This window comes from Moschus berezovskii, chromosome 2 (assembly GCF_049115385.1).
Source record: "Moschus berezovskii isolate FMDL1 chromosome 2, NW_MosBer_1.0, whole genome shotgun sequence".
Taxonomy (NCBI): domain Eukaryota; kingdom Metazoa; phylum Chordata; class Mammalia; order Artiodactyla; family Moschidae; genus Moschus; species Moschus berezovskii.
This window is the reverse complement of record NC_142461.1, coordinates 127902552-127924850: the sequence shown is the minus strand read 5'-3', so window position 1 is coordinate 127924850 and position 22299 is coordinate 127902552. Positions and strand designations below refer to the sequence as shown.

Here is a 22299-nt window from a genome sequence, read left to right as displayed (position 1 = left end):
CCAATAGAGGTGTATATAATCTTGGTATCCAAGACAAATCTTCCCACTTTTAGTTGATTTTTAGGATTGTATTTATTCTTACATATAAATTCTACAATCAGTTTGTAAAGTTCAAAAATTGAGATTTTGATTAGAGTTTCTGATGTTTGATTATCACCCCTAATTTTATAATGACATTCAGTGGACAGCCTATTTTAAGTTCGCTTTTTTTCAAGGGTTTTATGTATGTTTCAACCAAGAACTATGGGAAGTATTCATTTTCATTCAGAAGTCTTAGTCAAAGTTTACTAACTGCTGTCCATGGTTCATTTCCAGAATACAAAGCTCATAGTGGGAGTTTCTCTTCACTGAGTTTCACATTATGTAGTTTATTATTATTATACACCCAGGTTTTAGCCAGTAGCTTCCCCTTCAGCAATCCCCCACTCTGTGGTGGTGGAATAACTCTTTAGAGGTATCATCTTTCCTCGAAACTCAGCAATTCAATAAAAATTTTATATTGTAGAGGATCTATTTGTTTTATGTACAAGAGTCCTTTGGAGCATTTTGTGTGTTATCCTATTGAAAGTGAAACCTCTGAGGTAGTTCTAAAAGTATTACTTGCTTTTAATAATTTCTCACATAAAAAATACAATACAAATCCAAAATACATTGATAGTAAAAAAGTTTTATACATAGGAAAACTTTAGAGAATATACACAATATATGCTATTCAAGTTGTTGCTATATTATAACCAGCGACATTACTGTTATAAAGGAAAAATACTCATAAATGAGGAAGAGTTAGAAATACTCATCCAATTTACAAGAGTCACTTCATCCTCCTATATAATATTCTCCTTACAATTAATTTCATCTAAGTATAAATCTATAAATAAGTAATTTTATTATTTTGAAACTCTTACCTACCTCAAAGCTGTGGTTTAGTACAAAACCTCAAAAGGAATTTGAATTGAGCCTTTTTTACATTTATTTATATGGGAAGCATTGATTCGGTGTGTAAACTGTACCAAATGCTGCAATAGATGCTGTGAAGAATGAATATATACGGGAAACAATCCTGGCCATTAAAAGCTACCAATTCAAAGGCTTTCAAGTTTTAATGTAAAGAGAAAATATTTCAAAACTGAACTCTAATTTGTGAGCTATTATGATCATCTCCATACATCCATGCCTCTTCCTCTTTTTAACTCCCTGTTAGCAAGTCTTAGTGATAAGAGCACAAGAGAAAGCCTGCAAGTTATCCAAAGAGTATGTGGATGAGACAAACAGATTTTTCTATGAAGCTTAGAATTCGAATGCAACACATCCTGCCATAATGTTAATTTGCAAATCAATATACGTGAGGCAGGCAAAACAGCTCTGAGGTCAAGATTATCTGCCTATGTTTCAGACTCTATTAATCTTTATGAAGTAAAAATAGATCCTTTGGGGGAGCCTATATAAAGAAAAGTCTCAAAGGCGAACTATCAGTGTTCCAAACATTTTAGGGGAAATGAAATTTTGGTAAGTCGTATGATAGAAACTAATTTAATGTTTACTATTCTTTTACACTTTGAAAAGTGTGTTCATGTGATTCTCTCATTTATTCTTCCTAAGAATGAACAATCAAGTTAACTGAGGCTTTGTTTATTTTACCCAAGGCAGTGAGTGGCAGGGCTAGGGCTCATTCTACCAGTAATCCCTCTCCCTTTCACCCTGAATCAGGTGGTCCTGCAGAAGCATCTCTGGAGTAAGAGAATGTATCACATGTGAGGTCTCTTTGTCTGTTTCTAATTCCACGGAAGAAGTGTCCTAGTCACGTGTAGGTTTTCTTACCTGAAAGTTAAGGTACATGGACCTTGAGTATAAGTATTTCTTATGTGGGTGTTTTGTACAGCAAGAGATCAAAAACGCTGCTTTGCCACTGAGGCAGGTAAATATTTTATGAAGAGGTTTTTTTTTTTTTGCTTTTTAGGTCACAATTAATAGTAAGTATTAAGCTAGGGTTTGGTTTTGGGGTTTCCTTTTAAATTTATTTATTAATAGCAAGCTGAATTATCTCTCTGAATTGAAAGAAAGGATCTGCATATAAGTTATTGGAGAGACTGTTTTTTTTTTTCCCCCTGAGTGCCTTTCAAAATCAAAATTGCTATTTCCATACTAAGTTTCCTTCAGTTGTCACATGACCACACAGATCTCATTTTCCGTGCACTTGTTTTGTTCTTTCTTTAAGCAAACCAGTTTTCTCAACTTTATAATGCATTTAGTTATAGCATAGGATTACATTTTTCAAGGGTGAAGTCCAGTCATAATCAAAGATTAGAAAGATTTTTTGTTTTGTTTTATCTTGATTTCAGTTCTCAAGAGAAAAAAAAAGTCTGAATTGCTCATCCCTAAATTTTGTTCCCCTCTACTCAATTTGAAGTGGCCAAGGTTTGGAATCCTGTGGTAAAAACAGAGCTAGCTGTGATGGGATGAGGTCTCTTTTCAGAAAAGAGAGTGCATTCTCTAGGAAGATAGTGTCAAACATGTACACTATCCTATGGGGGAGGAATATGATGATCACATAGATTTTAAGTATTTTCTGCTACTGTTACATTCAGTTCAGTTCAGTCGCTCAGTCGTGTCCGACTCTCCGCGACCTGTTAAATCAACCAGTTAAGTTTATGCTATCTGCCAGAATTCATAGTCATTTAGATAGTCTGTCTCGAGAGCCTTATGTCCCTGAGAAGTATCAAGTGACTGGATCTTCAAAAGAACAAACCAGATTTATCCTGAATTCCCTTATCTGTGTGTAGTGTATAGTATCTTAACTTCATTAAGAATATGGAGCTGGAAAGGTCCTCATGATAATCTAAGTGAATTTGATTTTCCAGACAACCTGTGGCTGAATGAAGTATTCTTTGGCAAAGGATTTAATACATAGTCGGTAAGATATTCTTAAAATACATGTATACATAAACACATACATTCCCAAATACCTAGTTTATACCATGAAACATACATGTTTGCTCTTAATTGCTAACATCAGATGTTAATTAATGAATGAAGCCAAAAAGAATTTATAAACACATTTCAATACCCTGCTAATAATATAACATTCCATCTTTGTACTCTTGTAAGGAATACAGGAAGATATTAGGAAAAATCAGAGGAATAACTGACTTAAATTAACCATATCAGGAACCATGTTCCAGAATCTTTTTATAAAATAAATGCAAGTTACAGTAGAATGAAACCCATACTATTTCCTGATGGATTTTAATGTTCAAATCAAGCAATGATATACTTATATGTATGCATTTTTATGTAAGAAGAGGAATGATATTTACATCAAAACCTTTTCCTTAACTAGTGTGCCAGTGGATCTACTACCAGGAAAGAAAGACAGGGGCAGCTCATTAAGTTTAGTCTGCATTAATTAGTGACATATGTAAATAGAGGCTAATGTTCTCCCTGCAATAGTTTCCCCAAGCACAGTTTTGTTGGTATGAGAAAATGGAAGAATTGAAAACAACAGAAAATCCATGTCCTTGGTCCATAAGCACTTAATGTGATCATTTCCCCTTACTCTTTTCATATTTACAGTAAATGTTAATGGAAAGTTAGTGCAAATTCAAGGGTCGGTCAAAATGTACTTTTTATTAATACCAAAATGACATTTGGATGATATTTGTGAGTGATAGCTAAAAAGGAAGGTATTTTTAAGTTGATAACTAAGCTCACTGTATCATATCAAGTAAGCTAACCAACATATGCCATTGCATTGATAGAAGTAAAGCATATAAGGAAAATAGAATCTATATTATGAATGTCATTGCTAATGTCACTATCTATTTTAAACTAAACTTTATACATAGAGTGTTGAAACAACAACAACAACAAAAACCTTTGATTTTCTATCATTAGGGAAATGATTAAAACACCCCTGCATGGAGAACCTGAATCTGATTTTACAGGACACTCAGAGCCATTTCTGGAAATAGAATCCCCAAGGGCAGAGCCAGCTCTGCAGCCACCATTCCCGTCTGTTCCTGATGTACACTATCAATATGCTCCCCCAGTCAGAACTGACTTCCCTCACCCTGCTGTTGCTTTTATTTATTCATTTTTGGTAATATTGTTTCATTTCACATTGTTAATGGTATTCTGTACTTTGTTTTTTAAACTTAAATAATAAAATTTATGTTCTTTCCATTAAAAAATAGAGAAATGGAATAGTATTAAAATAAACTAAATCATATACTTATTATGTATTTTTTTAACTAGTAACCCTAGATTGTTTTTAAATAATAGCAAAACTTCTTTCATTAGTTAATGGTAGCTTAAATGAGAAATGCCTTCTCTAAAGAATTATAAATAAATTAATTTATATTTGATAAATGTCTTTAGTTGATTGACATATTTAGAAATTAATAAATTTTAAATTATTTAAAGGATCACCACCTGAAGAATACAATTTTCAAACTACTGTCAATCACTAAAAGGCAACTGAATGGCATTTCTTTATATTGGTTATTTATTTCAGACTTTACTTTTGGTGTTTTTTTTTTAATGTCTTTTATGTAATCATTAAATTATCACCCCAGACTGGCATCTTTAAAAATTGCATAGCAAGATAAATATATTCATACAGTCTACATAATTCAAATTATTACAAAAGTTCAGAAATATTAGGTGTTTTTTGACACTTCTTTCTTACCTGCTTGTGAGCATGGTCATATGAATTAATGTGATTATCAAATTCCTGATGCTTGTAGTACTGCTTGTCACACAGTTCACAGTAAAAATTGGCCTTCAGATCTTCCAGCGCTTTGGCTATGGTGTTCTCCTTCTCAGCATAATCCTGAAAAATAAAATTTTGAAGAAGGACGCTATTAGTTTTCCTCTGAGCTTCCTTCTTCTGACAGATGACAGCTTAGTATAGTCATTAGAATTAAAAATAATCACAAAGAGATATATAAAGCAAATACCAGAAAAGCAAATTAGAAGAAATTATCAGTTAAAGAAAATTGAAGATTAGCAGAAGAAATAAACATAAATAATGGAAAGAATAAAGAAATATGCAGAAGAAAAATAAATCACAGAAGAAATAGAAGCCCTTCCTTGAACAAGTTCCTATGTTATGTTAGCACAGAAGAAATATGAAACTCATATAACTGCTAATTCAACTGTCAATTTCTAGCTAAACTGTCTATGTCTAGTTAACATAAAACTTCTAAATTCTGAACATCTAAAATATGTCCTCCATATTGGTGTGCAAATATTCAAGCTTGGTATTTTTGTTTGCTTCCCTAAATATCTGTACAGCAACTTATGCATCCCAAGTAGGTTTCATTTGACTAATGTTTTCATCTTGACCCACATCAGTTTAGGCTGCACTTTTAAAATTCACTAGTCTTTGGAAAATGAAACTCATTTCTGCAAGTTATTTACCTAAACTGAAAAGAATTAAACTGTATAAACAGATTGCTTTCATCATGCTGATAGTAAATAAAGATCACTATACAAACAAACTCCTGAAAATATGAAAAATGCAGTGAGTTATCATTAGCTTTCATTTACAAAGCATAAAACAGGACAATGTTTGCAGCCCTTAGGTTTTCTTAAATCTAAATTTACTTGATGTTTCATGCTTCCTTAGATGTTAATGATGTCAGACATGAATAAACATTGCATGTTGAAACACTGTCCAAATCTTTCACTGAAGTTCTGATATAATTCTACCATAGAATACATTTGTTTCTAATTTACAAATTTTCTCATGTTCAATTTATTTAAATTCAAAACAACTATATATTCAAGCCTCTTATGTGCTACACTTCCTCAGGCACTGGGATGTGGAGATGAAATGACACAATCTTTTCCATGTCAGTGGCAGTAATCCTCTCACTAAATATACAGGCTAGAAAAACTCAAATTTTGAATACTCAAATTCTACAAAAATTGAAAGTGATTTACTAATTGTAATTTCATGAGTGAGTAATATGTTTGTTACCTTCTACTGCTATATATTTGCATACGCATCATTTCATAATATCCACCATCATTCATAGGTGTAACTTGTAGTCTGTCTTGTAGCAATGCATAATACATCTGCCATGATCTGTATATGCATAGTCCTCTTTCTTACTTTAAAGACAGTGACTTGTCATTATGCTTGATTAATTTTATCAACTTCACTGCAAGAGGTAATAAATTGCAAAATCACTCAAATTGTTCATATATGAGTTGTCAATTTGAATCATTTACCATTTTGCAGCAGATTTCAGAAATATTCCCCATTATTCTTTTTGATGGCATCCAATATGTTTTTTTAAAAAAGATAGTTTAAAATGATGAAAATGACTCATACAGATCTAAACTGCTTACTGAATTTTTACAAAATCTTCAAAATAATTCTTTGTGGATTATCCAATTTAAATGAAACAAAAATTAAGTACCATGATTTCATGGCCAAAGTGTGCAAAGCAGAGATAAAATTCTAAACAATATGAGTTGTATTAATATTATAATGGCAACAGTCTAGTTCAAAGCAGAATTAACTTTCAAAACAATATTTTTGAACAGTAATTTCTTTGCAAGCTAGTTGATTTTCCTTATTAATCATAATTACAGTTAAGCTACTTCCTCTCTCTAAATTTTTGGTTATTTCTTATTATGGTGTTGTTTTTTCTTTCCTAAGACTGAACTTTTTCCAAAGAAGCAATAATTTTTCCTAATTTTTCTTTCCTCAAAAGTGGGAAATTTTTGAGTAAAGCAAACCAAGTTTCTTAGGTTAAATTGCATTCTTCAAAAGTATTAGCCTTAGCCTAGATTTGAAAATGGAAAACAAATCTAAAAATAATAGTCAAGATTTATTCAGTACTTTTTTAGGATCAGTTGCTGATTAAGGTTTGTATATATTAACTCATTCAATCATGATTAAAATGAAAAAATGTGCATTCTAGACATTTCCTCATTTTACAGGCTAGAGTACTAAAGCAAAGGGAAGTTAAATATTTACCTTAATGATATATAACAAATAAATATGCAGCTAATATTTGAGCACAAATAATTTGATCCATAGCATTTCGTTATGTTTAAACTTTTAAGCAGAAAATAAAGTAGAGAGAACAATATAAGAGCTCCCACATACCCATCACTCGGCTTCGGAATTATCTACAACTTAGGGCCAACCTTGTTTCATTTTATCTACTCCTACTTCATATCCTTTCCCCTGCCTCAGATAATTTTTAAGGACAGTCCTAAATCCATATTATGTTATCTGTTAATCTTTCAGTGTGTACCTCCAAAATAGAATATTTTTTTTAAAAAATCATGAAACCAATATCAGACCTAAAAAAACAAACAAAAAAACTGTGTTCAATTCTTACTATCATCAAATAGCCAGTCAGTGTGTTCACATAACTGCAATTGTCTAATATTTTAAAACAGTTTGTTCAAAACAAGATTCAAATAAGGCCCATACATTACCTTCATCTGATATGATTCTTAGTCTTTTTCATGCTATAGGTCCTGCCTCTCTTTGTTTTATTACTCATGGTATTTTAGTTTTCAGAATTTTTTGATTATACCTTACATTTTTTAAAACAGAACTATAGAAACATTACAAGAAGATGACAATAAACTTTTATAAGGCCTTCTCTTTAATAAAATCATTGTTAATATTTTGGCATGTGTTTGTTCTCTTGCTTTATATTTTCCTCTAAGATGTTAAAAACAACATGGCACAGCTGAAGTTAAGGTTGCAAATAGTTTCACAGTAAAAAATATTTTTAGGCTAGAACTTTCAACTTGATATAAACTGCAGGAAGAAGTCAGGACTGTGTCCTACAAAACATCAGTAGAATAGAACGACTTGTTATTGAATGTGTCATAAGGAAAAGAGTACTATGTACTTTCATTGATTATACATTTTTAAAAATGTATGTAAACTGATGGATCCTGGAAGATGAGGAAAGGGTAGCTGCTGTGTGTACAAACGAGGAGAAGGAGCATGGGGAACAAGGCTTCCAGTATCTAGAAAAAAAATTTAAGTATGTATGTAGACAAAATCAGCCCTCATTAGGTTGACATGCCCAGTGCCCATGACCCCTCTCCTTCTCCAGTGCGGATGGTATTGAAAGAGGCCTTGACTGGTATCATAAAGCATAATACACAGACATTCAACACAGCTACCTCCCTGCATAAGTTAAGAAGTGCATTGAATAAAACGAAAGAGGAACACAGCTGCTCGTATCTCCACCTCAAACCCAAACTCACCCCTCTATCTGGCAAACACAGTCTGTTCAATAATGTACACATTTCCCAATGCCTCACTAAGTATAATGGAAGAAAGCGAATAAAGGATAAAGTCTTGTAGCTATCAAGGCATCCAAATGCTTCACAGTTTCAGTTCAGTTCAGTTCAGTTCAGTCGCTCAGTCGTGTCCGACTCTCTGCGACCCCATGAATCACAGCACGCCAGTCCTCCCTGTCCATCACCAACTCCCGGAATTCACTCAAACTCATGTCCATCGAGTCGGTGATGCCATCCAGCCATCTCATTCTCTGTCGTCCCCTTCTCCTCCTGCCCCCAACCATATATCTAAAAACAGAAAAGTTGAATCCTTATTTTCAGGGAAGCAGCATAAAATTCCCAAGTTAGAAAGTCAAGAATCTTTTCACATGCAAACATAGCAAATCTGCAGGGCAATACTTTTTGCAGAACAGCAAATTGAAACAAGTTAACAGTTTATCTAGAGTCCCAGGGTCATTCCACCTATCCTATAGTACAAATGAATAGTACCCAGTAGGACTTGGAAGGGAAAAGCTTTTCTTTCCAGAATAATGCAATTTATGTTGGCTTTAGCATAACACATGGCGTCAGATGATATTCAGCCCCTCTTAAGAGTCAACGGTGACTCAATGCCATCAGTAACCTTCCCTGAGGAATGTGAGCTCCAGGAGAGCAGGGATTCACTCCTGCTTTGTTGACTGTGATATCTCCAGAGGTTATAACAGAGCCCAGCACTAGCAGACACTTGACAGATAATAATAAAGAATATCAGCACTGTCGTTTTTGATTAACATGTGTATAAAACCCAAATATAACAAAAAGGAGCAGCACTAAGAGATACACTGTTATTAAAGCAGCTGTGATCATGTTTGGGCTTTCAGTAGCCAATCATCTGGGGGACATCTTCAGAGCTAACAGCAAATAATATATAAATTATCATTGCTAAATAATAGTTGTGACCATATATTACATCCAAGATTTCTGCCAGGAATGCTCTGTTTAAAGTAGCTAAAGTTGTGACGGTATAATTAGACTGGGCACTGTTAGTATATAATTATTTTCAATACTAAAACATATTGTATGTAATTAACACTTAAGTACTTTGGAAAAATCTCTCTTCTCTGTCTGTCTTTCTTGTTGCTCCCATCAAGAATAAAAGCATCTTTGTGATTTATATGCAGCATAAATTTCACTATAGGTTCTCTAAAGAAAGAAAAAGTCTTTGCTAAAATTTGATTGTAATGAAAACATTAACCAAGGAAGAGGTCACAAAACTGTTCTAGTTTAAGAGGATATTTGATAGAAGGCATTTCATCAGAAAACCCATAACCTACACATTCTGTAAAATATTGCACATCTTCTGGGCCATATCTCTTGTCCCAGTTATTACCAAAGTGACAGGTTCTGAAGTCTCCAGCAGCCTGCTGTAGTACCACTTGGCTGCAACTGGCCCCAGGCTGCGTTGAGGCATCCCTTCCCATCCAGTGGCTTCTCTGACCCATGATATGGGAGCTTGCAGACTCCCTCTTAGCACCAACAAATGTACTACCCAGGAATGTTGAGCAGTTAACACCATACAGGTCCACCCTTGAACTTCGTGGACAGTAAGAACTCAATGATAAATTATTTCTCCTTTTATCTACCAGAAAGATATTTTTGAGACACATTTCTAAGATTCCACAGAGATTCCCAGTGGGAAGGAGCACCAGTTACTTGTACTAGTGACAAAGAGTAACTATATCCTTGTATTAGCTTTTCTTACCTGTTCTACTTTTATGGAACTTCATTTCTGCTTCCTGGGCTCATGTCTCAAGTAAATAAATAATTGTCTCAGGGGAGAAGGACAGGGGGAAAGGGGACTTAAGAAGTCTGAGATCAACATGTATACACAGCTATATTCGAAATGGATAACCAACAAGAACTTAATGTATAGCACAGGGAACTCTGCTCAATGTTACATGATAGCCTGGATGGGAGGAGGGTTTAGGGGAGAATCAGTTCAGCTCAGTTTAATTCAGTCACTCAGTCGTGTCCGACTCTTTGCGACTCCATGGATTGCAGCACGCCAGGCCTCCCTGTCCATCACCAACTCCCGGAGTTCACTCAAACTCATGTCCATTGAGTCGGTGATGCCATCCAACTATCTCATCCTCTGTTGTCCCCTTCTCCTCCCGCCTTCGATCTTTCCCAGCATCAGGGGCTTTTCAAAGGAGTCACTTCTTCGCATCAGCTGGCCAAAGTATTGGAATTTCAACTTCAGCATCAGTCCTTCCAATGAATAATCAGGACTGATTTCCTTTAGGAGGGACTAGTTTGATCTCTTTGCAGTCCAAGAGACTCTCGAGACTCTTCTCCAACACCACAGTTCAAAAGCATCAATTCTTCAGTGCTCAGCTATCTTTATAGACAACTCTCAGGAAAATGGATACATGTATATATATATATATATGACTGAGTCCCTTTGCTCTTCACCTGAAACTATCAGAACATTGCTAATTGGCTATACTCCAATATAAAATGAAAAGTTAAAATAAAAAATAAATAACTAGTGGCATAGAAGCCTTTCTCCTGGGTTTGATTTTAAGATGAACTGGGAGAAGATTATCAGTTATCTGGTATTTTCTACGAATGTCTTTCTGACAAGACACATTTTCCAGAATAATATAGATAATAGCATACTTCAGCTCAAAATTCTCTAATAGCCCATCATCATTATTAGAATGCATGCTTTTACAGTGACCCACACGTCCTACTCCACCTGCTACTTGCACTACGTCTTTGTCATCAGTTTCTATCACTCTCTCTCTTTTACTTTGCTTTCAGTTCACTTCAGTGCAGTCGCTCAGTCGTCTCCGACCCTTTGTGACCCCATGGACTGCAGCACGCCAGGCTTCCCTGTCCACCACCAAGTCCTGGAGCTTGCTCATACTCATGTCCATCGAGTCAGAGATGCCATCCAACCATCCTCTGTCATCCCCTTCTCCTTCCACCTTCAATCTTTCCCAGCATCAGGGTCTTTTCAAATGAGTCAGTTCTTCGCATGAGGTGGCCAAAGTATTGGAGTTTCAGCTTGAGCATCAGTCCTTCCAATGAACACCCAGGATTGATCTCCTTTAGAATGGACTGGTTGGATCTCCTTGTGGTCCAAGGGACTCTCAAGAGTCTTCTCCAACACCACAGTTCAAAAGCATCAATTCTCTGGCGCTCAGCTTTCTTCACAGTCCAACTCTCACATCCATACATGACCACAGGAAAAACCATAGCCTTGACTAGACGGACCTTTGTTGGCAAAGTAATGTCTCTGCTTTTTAATATGCTGTCTAGGTTGGTCATAGCTTTTCTTCCAAGGAGTAGGCATCTTTTAATTTCATGGCAGTAGGTACTTTGTTTTTCCTACACTTTTTTCCTTAAGGTTTTTGAAACTTCAATTATACAATCACTTTGATACTTGTACTTATCACTTACTTTCCCTTGAATGTTCTCATACCAGATGCTTGCATGAAATACTCATTCACTTCTTGCTAATCTCTGCTAAAATGTTCTTTCCTCAAAGATGACTTCCCCTATCATCCTTCTGTAAGATGAACACTTTATTCTACTCTTTCCTTCTTTTGTCTTTCACTTTAAATTTAGGATGAGAAAGTTTATTCAGGAAGAAAACAGTTATAGAACACCTTTGGGCACTGGAGACTGAAGGTTATATTAACAACCTGGGAGAGACAGGGTACATAAAAGAGTAAACAGGATATGTAAACAAAGAAATGGAAATTCCAAGAAGGAATTTAAAAAAATGCTAGAAATAAAAAAATTTCTAACTGAAATGAAGAATGCTTTCAGGGGACTCATCAATAGATATGGTACAGAGGAAAATGAAATTGAAGATGTGCCAACAAAATCTTAAACAAACTGAAATTTAAGGAGGAAGGAGGGAAAGAAGAAGCCAGAACAGAAGAATGTACAGGAAATATGGGATAACACCACAAGGTATAATTAATTTTTTTAAATACCAGAAGAAGAAAAGGGAATGCAGTGGAAGACATACTTGAAGAAAACTGGCGGAAAAGTTTCCTTATTAATAGAGATGCCAAATAACAGACCTAGGAAGCTCAGAGAACATCGAAAGGATATAAATAATACAACAGCAAACACCTAGACATATCATATTTATACAACAGAAAGACAAAGAGAAAATCTTCAGATTTAGCCTCTATCAGATATACGAACCAAATCATCATCAATGGATCTTGCCTGTAAGTAATTCTTTTCTTCTTCAGGAAGAAAAGAATATAGGAAAAGTTGGAGAAGGAATAAATTAATGTAAACTAGATATATCCAAACATAGTTAACTTTGTTTAAAACAATACCATCAATGAATTGGGTTGTCACAACGTATAAATAAGCACAGTGAGTGACAGCAATGTCAGAAAGGAGAATGTGTGCTCAGTCGTGTCTAACACTTTGCAGCCCCATGGACTGTAGCCCTCCAGGCTCCTCTGTCCACAGGATTTTTCAGGCAAGAATACTGGAGTGGGTTGCCATTTCCTCCTCTAGGGGATCTTCCAGATCCAGGGATCAAATCCTGCATTGCAGAGTCATTGGGGAAGCCTACTGTATATCACAGGGCACTGTACTCAGTGATCTGTGGTGACCAAAATGGGAAGGAAATCCAAAAAAGAGTGGATACATGTATACATATAGCTGATTCATTTTTCTGTACAATAGATACTAACACAACATTGTAAAGCAGCTATATTTCAATAAACCTTAATAAAAAAAAGAAAGCATGTAGGTAAAGGAATAGTCTCCTAAAGGGCACCTCAGTTCAGTTCAGTTCAGTTGCTCAGTCGTGTCCTACTCTCCGCGACCCCATGAATCACAGCACGCCAGGCCTCCCTGTCCATCACCAACTCCCAGAGTTCACTCAAACTCATGTCCACAGAGTTGGTGATGCCATCCAGCCATCTCATTCTTGGTCGTCCCCTTCTCCTCCCGCCCCCAACCTTTCCCAGCATCAGAGTCTTTTCCAGTGAGTCAACTCGTCGCATGAGGTGGCCAAAGTATTGGAGTTTCAGCTTTAGCATCAGTCCTTCCAATGAACACCCAGGACTGATCTCCTTTAGAATGGACTGGTTGGATCTCCTTGCAGTCCAACGGACTCTCAAGAGTCTCCTGCAGCACCACAGTTCAAAATCATCAATTCTTCGGCGATCAGCTTTCTTCACAGTCCAACTCTCACATCCATACATGACCATGGGAAAAACCATAGCCTTGACTAGATGGACCTTTGTTGGCAAAGTAATGTCTCTGCTTTTTAATATACTATCAAGGTTGGTCATAACTACCTGTGAAATGGTATAGTGCTATGTGATACTGGACTTAGATTAGTAAGTCTGCATGTTATAAACTCCAGACAGACCACTAAAAATGTATTAAAATGAAGTATAATTGATACACTAAGGGAAGAGATAAAACTGAATAATATGCATTGTTTAATTGCTTAATTAAAACCCGAGAAGGCAGAAAAAAGGCCAAAAGAGAGAGAAACAAAGAATAAATTTAACAAATAGAAAACAAAGACAAACATGGTAGTTATTACATCAATTGTATAAAAAAGTCACTTTAATTACATCAATTAAAAGAAAAAACTGCATAAAAAGCAGGCTAACTCTCATGTATAAGAAATCTTCTCTAAAGACCCAGGATAAAAGTAAAGGGAGGAATGACCATAAAGACTGTGTGATGAAGGAAGCTGCTACAGGTGCAAATGAAGCTTGTTCATGTTGGAAACCCTGGACCCTAGTGGAGAGCACAAACCTGGGAGTTTTGTATTCATAGGGTCAGGGACCAAAGCTATTTATCCAACAAATCCCCTTAAGTATTGGCCCATGACAGTTTTCAGAGGGCATTTACACCTGACACTATATACAGAAACACTGTACCTATATTATAAACACGTGTGCAAAGAGAAACACACACACACACACACACATATATATGTATATACTCACTAGTTATAATTAGATGAAATATCTGTTGTAATTTCTCACTATTATACATTCTATGAAGGCAAGGTATTTATAGTCAGTTTATTGCCATATCCCCAATGACTAAAGAATGACTAGAACAAATAAATATTAAAAAAAGTTGTTTAATAAATAAATGAATAAACTAACTATATTTTTGGAGGTTGTACATATCATTTATTGTTTATAGGCTTGAATCATGATTTTGGTGGTGTGTACTATTTGAGTGGATGGAAAAAATATGTTTGAAATACCCAAAATGCACATATTATTAATAATTAATGCTTTTAACTCTTGCTATCTAAGTACCCGTGCAAAATTCAATGCTTCTTACACTGTAATTTTCTGAAGGATAATCTGTAAGATTTCAATCTAGATTCCTTAAAGCTAGATATTAGTTTTTTATTTTCTGTTACTTAGACAATTTCATCCAATCATGTTTTCCTATACATCTGATAATTCTATTTTCATTGTTAGCTACTTTAAACATAGCATTATACAATAGATCGAAAAGGTTAGAACTATAATTTTATTACATAATAATAAAATTGAAAGGAAATATTAAACATTTTAATATTCCAAGTGCTCTGAAGCTTATAATACCAATACAGATATCCAGTTTCCCTCTAATAACTTGAACTGGAAGTGTCCATGACAACATTCAACAAGGCTATTTAGAGGCCAAGATGGTATAATTAATTCTTTTGGATTAGATGAGAAATGTGTGTATTTTCTCATACTGCATTTTGAGAATAGAAGGTCTAGGAAGTCTTGCATATTTACTAAAGTATGCATTCCTTTCAAAGATGGCCACATGGAAAAGGAGACCAGAGCACCCAAGAGTGTCTGTGGATGTTGCACACAGATATGTATAAACTGCAGATTTTTGGAAGGAAAAGGAAAAGTGGTTTTTTAATTAATTTTAGACTAGTTCTACTTCTTCCTAAAGTCAAACAGTTTTCTCTCCTTTCCCCCCTTTTCTTTTCATTTCCTGGCTACAAAATGAAATTGTCTTGCTGAGAAGAAAATAAGGTAAAATAATAGTCCTCGAAACTTTTAGCCTTATGCATTTTTAGAAAATATTTTCTCAAAAAGCAAGCATGACACTGTAGGTGTCGCATCGGAGGAGTTCCCCAGATGCCTTGCGAAGATCATAATGCAACCATAGCTTCCATAATAAGAGGAATAATACATGGAAACCTGCTGTCGCTCCCATTAGTGCCTGCAGACTCTGCCCCTGTGGTTAATTCTGCTTTGTCTTGAACTCCAAATGGGAGTGATATTCTGTGTGTGTGATACATTGTTAGCACAGCAGGGAAAGCCCATTTGAAAATAATCATATGTTTCAGGTATCTGAAAGAAAAGAGACATTTTGCAAAGAGCAGCATTTTAACTTAAAAAACTTAGAACTAAAATTTGGGTGGAGAAGACACAATGAAGAAGGCAAGAACCTTAACACATATTGATTACCTCAAATGAGCACTACACGTAAATTATCTCAGGCCTGATAATATTAATCCTCAGGTGAATACTATTAGCTCCATTTTACATATGACGAAAACAAAACTAGAAGGGTAAGAGTAATTGGCCTACAATCCTATACCATGTGATGGGGAGTCTGACATTTTGTTTACTCTTGCTGAGCTACCCATGAACTTTCTTTTTATGCCTGGTATTGTTTTCTGTTAGGAGAAATTATTAGTGGCCTAAAAGAATTAACTAACCAAAAAGAAACATGAGAAATACAGATTTTGAAAGACATTACAATTTTAAGATGAAAGTATATTTTGTTAAAATATAAATCTAGTTAAAATTTAAACATATGATGATGTAAAACATTTAATACTGCTAGAATTACTTAGTGAACATATATATTTAAAACTATGAGAATGTTAGTTTGAATAATAAATTGAGAAAGATATGATTCTTCAGTGATTGAGGCTCTGAACAATGTTAGGAATGGGGAAGGAATTGACCATGTAACCTACATGAAACCTATAACCAGGTGATTTGATCACATCACTGGATAAAATTTATACTCTAGTTTTCTAATATAAGGGAGATACTATGCAAACAAAGTTTTTGATATGTTCAGTTTCTAGAAAATATAATACAAGTGCATTTTAAGAACAAATAGTGAATTCGCTAGTTAATATTGAAATTTTTCTACCATTGAGATGATAGCTCTACTTTTTATTTTAAAAATCCCAGGCTGCTATTTATGGTTGTAATTTGATAAAGATATCTATAGGGGGTAGGAGGAGACGGGGACGACAGAGAATGAGATGGCTGGATGGCATCACCGACTCGATGGACATGAGTTTGAGTGAACTCCGGGAGTTGGTGATGAACAGGGAGGCCTGGCGTGCTGTGGTTCATGGGGTCACAAAGAGTTGGACACGACTGAGTGACTGAACTGAACTGAACTGATAGGGTTCATACTCATGCAACAACAAAATATTTGAGTAAGGCAAAAAGAAAGAATATCAAAATGTTCTAAATTATATTTGATGAGGAAATGAACTTATATATTCTGGAATATTCTCTTAATTGATATGATTTTCTAGAAGAAAAATTCTATTACCAAAAAAAAAAAAAGAAACTTTCTGGAGATATCTTCAGAATAAGTAATGACAATACTAATAACTGAATATTTCTATAGTACGTACTGCATGCCAGCCTCATTTCAGGATACTTCATGTATTTCACATTATGTAATTTTCACAACTTAATGTGGTCGGTCCTCTTATTATTGTCAACTCACAGATAAAGGCACAGGGACACAGAGAATTTAAGAACCTGTCCAAGGTCGGACAGTTAGTGGGTGGCAAAATCAGGACATAGGAAATTTGTACATAGGAAGCTTGGCTTCACTGTTGTGCTACAATGATAGAAGCTGGTGACAATGAGGTAAGAAAATAAAAACACAGCAGAATTCATGATTGTCCAAATGACTGTGCTTTAGAGCTAAAAATGGGATCATAGGGACAATAATAAAAAAGTATTTTTGTTTTAAACTCCTACCTGCTGTTTCAGTAGCCTGACTCCCTGCAAATACTCCTAGAGAGAAACTCCTATGTGTCCATGCATGCTCTTTTCTCCATTACCAAGTCCTGCCTCCAGAAATGTCTGCTGCCAGGGCTCCTCTGTCCACTGAGCCGTGTGACCAGCCTTTTCCTGCTGTTCTTCCCCAGGCAGGTTCCCAAAGGGCCTAGTGATCATACTAAGGGTAATAACTCCTGTCATGACCAAAGCCACTGTAGAGGCCTCCACTGCTGTGGATTAGAGCAGAGTCAGATGTTCCAAGCACTTAGTATACTTAGTAAGTATAGAAATGTTTTCATATCTTGTAAAATGTGATCTGAGCTTTCATCAACAGCTTTTTTTTAAACACAGAGATGACATTCAAGTACAATTAAGTATTTACAAGTAAATTCTTCATGAAAAGTACATAATATTTTTCTTCAATTTTTATCTTGTTTTCTAATTTACAGCATTTAAATCTTTCTGTAGAGAATTGCGAACAACCTTGCTCTGTCTGTCTCTCTCTGTCTTTAGGAACAAATCACTAGGAAGATTGTATCTTTTATTATATCAGTATGTGCCACAAACAATTTTAACCTTCTCTTTTTAAATATCAAGACGATCAGACTGAACAATCTTAAAAGCCTGAAAAAAATATGAGAATGGTAGTAAATATGAAATGTGAAAACTATTGCTAAAAGAAAATAAACTATCATTTCTGATGCAGCCATAACAAGTATTAAAATAAGTCAAACTAAGGCTGGAAATGGAAGCACTGATGGCTCAGTGATTAAAGAATCTGCCTGCAATGCAGGAGACACAGGAGACATGGGTTCGCTCCCTGAGTCAAGAAGACCCCTTGGAGGAGGAAATGGTAACCCACTCCAGTATTCTTGCCTAGATAATTCCATAGACAGAGGAGCCTGGCGAGCTACAGTTCAAAGGGTTGCAAAGTGTTAGACACTACTGAGTAACTGGGCACACAAGGCTGGAAAATATGTTATAATTTGGAGACTAAATTAGGTATGTTACCTCAGAAGCTATGCTACTCATGACACACAAGTACCCAGTTCTGTGTGTGGTCTACTGTTTACTAAGCAGTATGCTAGTAAACATACTAGCTTTGCTTATGAAGAAGGATAAACAGGATTCCTATAGGAGAGGAATATAAGAGCTAGTGAGCTAGAGGGCCACATAAAGAGATGGTGTCAGCCTAGTAACATTAAGTGCTATAGTAAAGATTTCACAGGACCCTGTGGAGTACTTTAGGGTCAAGTGAGGCTTCTGGGGAAGGTGACAAGTGAACTGAGCTGTAAAGAAGCAGCAGCAATTAGCCAAGAAAAGAAATGTCTGAATAGGTTCCCAGAAAAAGAGATACAATGTCATAGTCACAGAGGTTTGAACAAACTTGATGAGGTCAGGGAACAAAAGCAGGGTATTATTAACAGGGTTTAAAGCACCAGGCAGAGTGCTTAAAAGTAAAAGCATGGAGAAGAAGTAAAAGTGTGATCACAAAGTCTGTGGCCTAGGAAGGACCTGGCAGCTGTTTGGGTTACTTATGATAATTAAGAAGATAAACTGGGAATAGGGAAGCTTGTTAACACACTTTTACAATTGCTCAAACAAGAGATGGTGAGAGCCTGTGTTACAAAACCTACAGGTAAAAAACTGTTTGATTCTAAGATCAAAAGTCACATTGATTTTAATAATACAATTTGATCGTATATTTATACTTCAACAATTTATAAACAATGAGTTCATCGAATCTTACTTTGAGGACTCCGTCTAACAGTTCATAGATTTGATGTACATGGTCTCTGGTTTTCATCATGAAGTCCCACTATCAGTCCCACTATTACTTTTCTCTCTAAAGCGCTGACTCTGCAGCCCGCTGGCCACGAGTCGCTCCCAGTGTTTCTAACTGTATGTGTGCCCAAGCAGTTCTCCCAGCTTTGTGAATATGGGTGGATTTCAGGCCTGGGTGGCTACTTTTGGTTAAGAAGCTCCTTGTGTTCAGCAACAGGCATCCCAGGAAGTGCAGGCTCTGTCACACTGTCAATCACTGTCTAGCCTTGTTCTCTTTCCTTAGGAGATATTTCACGGTTACTAAACAATTCCATTGTAAAGAACAGCTCCAGGGTGCTAAGAGCCATGCTAGGCATTTCTGAATTATTCCTTACAAAAATTCTACAAGATTTATATTCTTAATCTTAATTTATAGATAAAGGGAAGGAGGCCCAAAAAGATTAAGCAGCTCTTCCAAATTTCAGAGGTACTGAGTCGCAGGATTAAGATTTAAAATCACACCTGGTTATATCAGCTTTAAAGCCCTGACCATTAATATATAAGCCTAAAGGCATGCAATTCAATTTAATACCAAAAAAAATCCTCGGGTACCTGCTATGTGTAAGACCAAAAGAAGGTGTGTAATGGAAACATTAAACCAAATTGTTCCCTCCTCAGCAAACTAGTAGGGTAGGAGACAGTCCCAAGAGATGGCTATAATGCTGTGGCATAACTGCTATTAGACCACAAGTGACAGAGAAACCACTCACTTAACAAGGAAAGAAAATAAGGGAAGGATGAAGAGGAGATGACATGAAACAGAACTCTAAAGAATGAAGAGACTCCAACTCAGAAAGAGAACATCTGTCAGAAGAAACAGTAGGAATTAAACACGGAGTTGAAAATTCCTGGAGTGTGCTGGGAACAGCAAGTTGTTCAGAGTTGCCAGAGAGTTTGTGAAGATACACTCAGAAAACAAAATTGGGGACGACCCTGCTCTAAGGCTCGGAAGGACTGCATGTCCTGATAATATAGATCTTTGTTCTATAGACAATGGGAAGACTTCAGACATTTTAAACCGCCAAAAGGAAATGATTACAACTACCTGGGCAGGTAACATAATTCTCAACACTTCTTTCTTCAAGGTAATTTTTAAAATGCATATGTATCCTTAAGATAATTATATATATATATATATATATATCCTGGGTGTTCATTGGAGGTACTGATGCTAAAGCTGAAACTCCAATACTTTGGCCACCTCATGCGAAGAGTTGACTCACTGGAAAAGACTCTGATGCTGGGAAAGATCGGGGGGGTGGGAGGAGAAGGGGACGACAGAGAGTGAGATGGCTGGACAGCATCACCAGCTCAATGGACATGAGTTTGAGTGAGCTCCGGGAGTTGGTGATGGACAGGGAGGCCTGGCGTGCTGTGATTCATGGGTTTGCAAAGAGTCGGACAAGACTGAGCGACTGAACTGAACTGATACATACATATTATATAAAATAATATGGTTTCAGGTTTAATTTGATTCTGTTGTCAATTGATGGAACATGTTTCATAATAATTATATTTCAAAGGAAGGGAAAGTAACAGAGAGGAGCTAACTGCTTCCTCTGCTTTGGGTTCAGTTGCACTCAACCTTTCCTGCAGACTGAATGGATAGCTCACATGATTAAGTTCTATCTTCCTTTTACATCAATGTATCATTTTAAAATATTCCTCATGTGTTGTCCTCAGTACAGCATTATTTTACAGTTTTATGTTTTTAAATTAAAGGGAATATCACTGAAAGCAATTTTTGACAAGCCAGTCATTGTGATATTACTATTACATGACCCAATCTCTTTAAAGAGAAAAACATAAATCTAGACATGTAAAAGGATTTTGCAAAGGATATTATTTCTTTCTTGTTACAGAGTTCTAAACAGTTCTCAGTTATTTATTCATTAAACAAGTATTTACTAAATGCCTATACTATGAGGTCTCTCCTCCTCAACAGCACCCCTCAATATTCCAACAACCACAAGTAATAACTTTTCCTCTTAAAGTGAAGCAGAGAGAACCAATAAACTTTGCCTCTTGTCAACTGACAAGAAAAGTGAACAAGAAAATGATTTTTTATCCAGAAAATAAACTACATAATAGTTATAAAGAAGTTTTAAAAAATAGAAATAGTTATAAAGCAGAAACAAGGTATGAAATGCCTGAAAATTTCCTGATAAAGTACTTTTTAAAAAAATTTTGGTTTTTTAAAAGAAATTCTGCTGGCTTATTGCTAGTTCTTCATCTTAGAAAAATAGAATATTTACCCAAGAACATCCCCAGTGAGTTAAGAGAGATATGACTGTGTTATCAAAGATACAGTTTTTGACCTGTGTAATGGACAAGTCTGAACTTCTCCCCATTTTGACTGTGGGAGCTGAACTGAAAGGCATAGGTAACATTCTTTTTGCCAGCTTTTGTTTGCCAAATAGAAATGAGATATTGAGGCCACAAACCATTAGAGAAGCAGATTAATTAACAAATACTGCTAGTATTACATTTTTCATAAGAAAAGGGTGATGAAATCTTTTAGGCCAGTCTGTTCCTTAGTATTCTGAATCTTCCCCTCAATGAAATGATGAAAAAAAAAAAATAGAGAAAAAGTTACACATGGTCCTTATTTTTATGGAGCTTACCGTCTAGTGGGGCTGAATGAATGAAAAATAAGAAAATAAGCTCAAAATTGCAAGAATAAAATAATTACAAACTGTTTTCTAAAACAAGAGTTTGTAAGGAAGAAAAATGTTAAACCGGACAGATATGAGGAAACAGCAAAGATTAATTTAGAATTAAATGAATAGAAAATAGATTAAATCATAAAATCTCCCAAAAGTGGTTCTTTAAAAAACAAAAAAGAAAGAAATTGGCAAATGTTTAGCTAGATTTACCAAGAAAATGGAGAGGAATGAAAGAGAAGACATCACTAAAGCAGGAATGAAAGAGAAGACATTACTACCGAGTTTATAGAAAATCAAAACTTATAAATTCATACAACAAACATAATTGCCAGTATATTAGGTAACATTGTTGAAATGAAAAAAATCTTGTGATGACACAAACTGCTGTGCCTTATTCAAGAATAAATAAAAAAATTTGAATATATGTAAAACATAAAGAGATTAATTAGTAATTTTCAAAAAATAAGCAAAGAAAAACT

The 22299-nt window shown here is 35.4% G+C and overlaps 1 protein-coding gene across 1 annotated transcript in view; it reads right to left on the bottom strand.

The window, feature by feature from the left end:
* Positions 1-22299, bottom strand: part of ZNF804A (zinc finger protein 804A) — a 352327-nt gene that overhangs the window by 74291 nt on the left and 255737 nt on the right. Inside the window, exon 2 of the mRNA XM_055397884.2 lies at positions 4685-4828. Within this exon, the coding sequence (XP_055253859.2) occupies positions 4685-4828 (144 nt within the window). The remainder of the gene's footprint in view (positions 1-4684; positions 4829-22299) is intronic.